The sequence below is a fragment of the Schistosoma mansoni genome, chromosome 7 (genome assembly GCF_000237925.1).
Source record: "Schistosoma mansoni strain Puerto Rico chromosome 7, complete genome".
Taxonomy (NCBI): Eukaryota; Metazoa; Platyhelminthes; class Trematoda; order Strigeidida; family Schistosomatidae; genus Schistosoma; species Schistosoma mansoni.
In genome coordinates this window covers 9,729,671-9,730,929 of record NC_031501.1, presented here as the reverse complement: position 1 = coordinate 9,730,929, position 1,259 = coordinate 9,729,671, and the positions used below count along the sequence as shown (strand labels likewise).

Genomic DNA, 1,259 nt, shown 5'->3' with positions numbered 1-1,259 from the left:
AAACAGCATACATTTGTGGAAACAGAATCTGTGCGGTATGTTTACCAACCGTTGGAAAAATTGTATGTTCTTCTGATTACTACGAAAGCTAGCAATATACTGGAAGATTTGGAGACATTACGGCTGTTCGCACGTGTGGTACGTTTAGGACATATTCTCACTGATCATTTTGTTTTTAATGTTCTCTTTAATTAGGTATTCTTTTCTTGTGTTTATAGATACCGGAATATGCTTGTGGTACCGATGAAAACGATGTACTGACACATGCTTTCCAACTTATTTTCGCATTTGATGAAATCATAGCTCTAGGCTATAGAGAAGATGTTAACCTGTCACAAATTCGAACATATACGGAAATGGACTCACATGATGAACGCGTGTTCCGTGCTGTACAGGAGGTATGTTTTCAATTACTCCATCTGGGGATATTTCTCTTTTGTTTAAAAAAGTCTTGAGTTTTACATTGTCACAAAATTGTCTATTTCTTCACTTTTGTATTAGTAACATCACTAAAGTTCACATTCCTCTATTGGGTTTGGAGACACACTTCAGCTAGTAGTTTCGCTTTAGATTTTTCTAATCTTTTACAAATTCATTTTCATGTGTTGCTCTCTAGAACAAAGAACGTGATGCGAAAGAGCAGATGAAACAGAGAGCACGTGAACTACAACAAGCTCGACTAGAAGCTGGAAAGCGCTCAGGTGGTATGAATCTCTCAGGATTCTCCAATTATCGTGGTGGGAAAGGAATGGGAGGTCTGTCAAATGATTTAAGTAAGCTTTCCTGTGTTTACTTGAATTGTAATGGAAGCAAAATATTGTATACTAATGTGTCAAAATTTTAAGGCAGTCACCTTTCTCATGTTACCTTAAGTGGTTTACCCATTTATTGTATGATCTCGTTTTTTACGTAACTCACTTTTCAAGTACTAGTTAGTGTACTCATTTATGAGTTCTTTTTGTGGGAGGTTAGGATATTACGCAAGTGCCCAAACCAGGTTACATGGTGCGGGGTTCGAACCTATTGAGTACTGATTTAAAGCTTGGTACTGCCCCCACTCCTTACTTCACCGTACTTTATGTGTGTTACAAATCAGTAGTTAAGTAAAATTCAAGGTTTGATAAGAATATTTGCATGCAAGCCATTATAAGCTTGTAAAATCTGCCACAAAATCGTTATCAGTTACTAAATCGGCATCCTGCAGCTTACCATTTGCGAAGTGATCACTGTTTTATGATATTAGAAAATGTTGATTTATT

General features: G+C 36.6%; 1 protein-coding gene across 1 annotated transcript; it reads left to right on the top strand.

Annotated features, from left to right (window-relative positions):
- Positions 1-356: 356 nt before the first annotated feature.
- Positions 357-844, top strand: Smp_139440 (putative coatomer delta subunit; the record flags this gene model as incomplete). The annotated part of the gene is made up of 2 exons (XM_018798815.1): positions 357-398; positions 617-844. 2 exons carry the CDS (start codon positions 357-359, stop codon positions 842-844), a joined length of 270 nt encoding a protein of 89 aa, XP_018653720.1.
- Between the last annotated feature and the right edge of the window lie 415 nt (positions 845-1,259).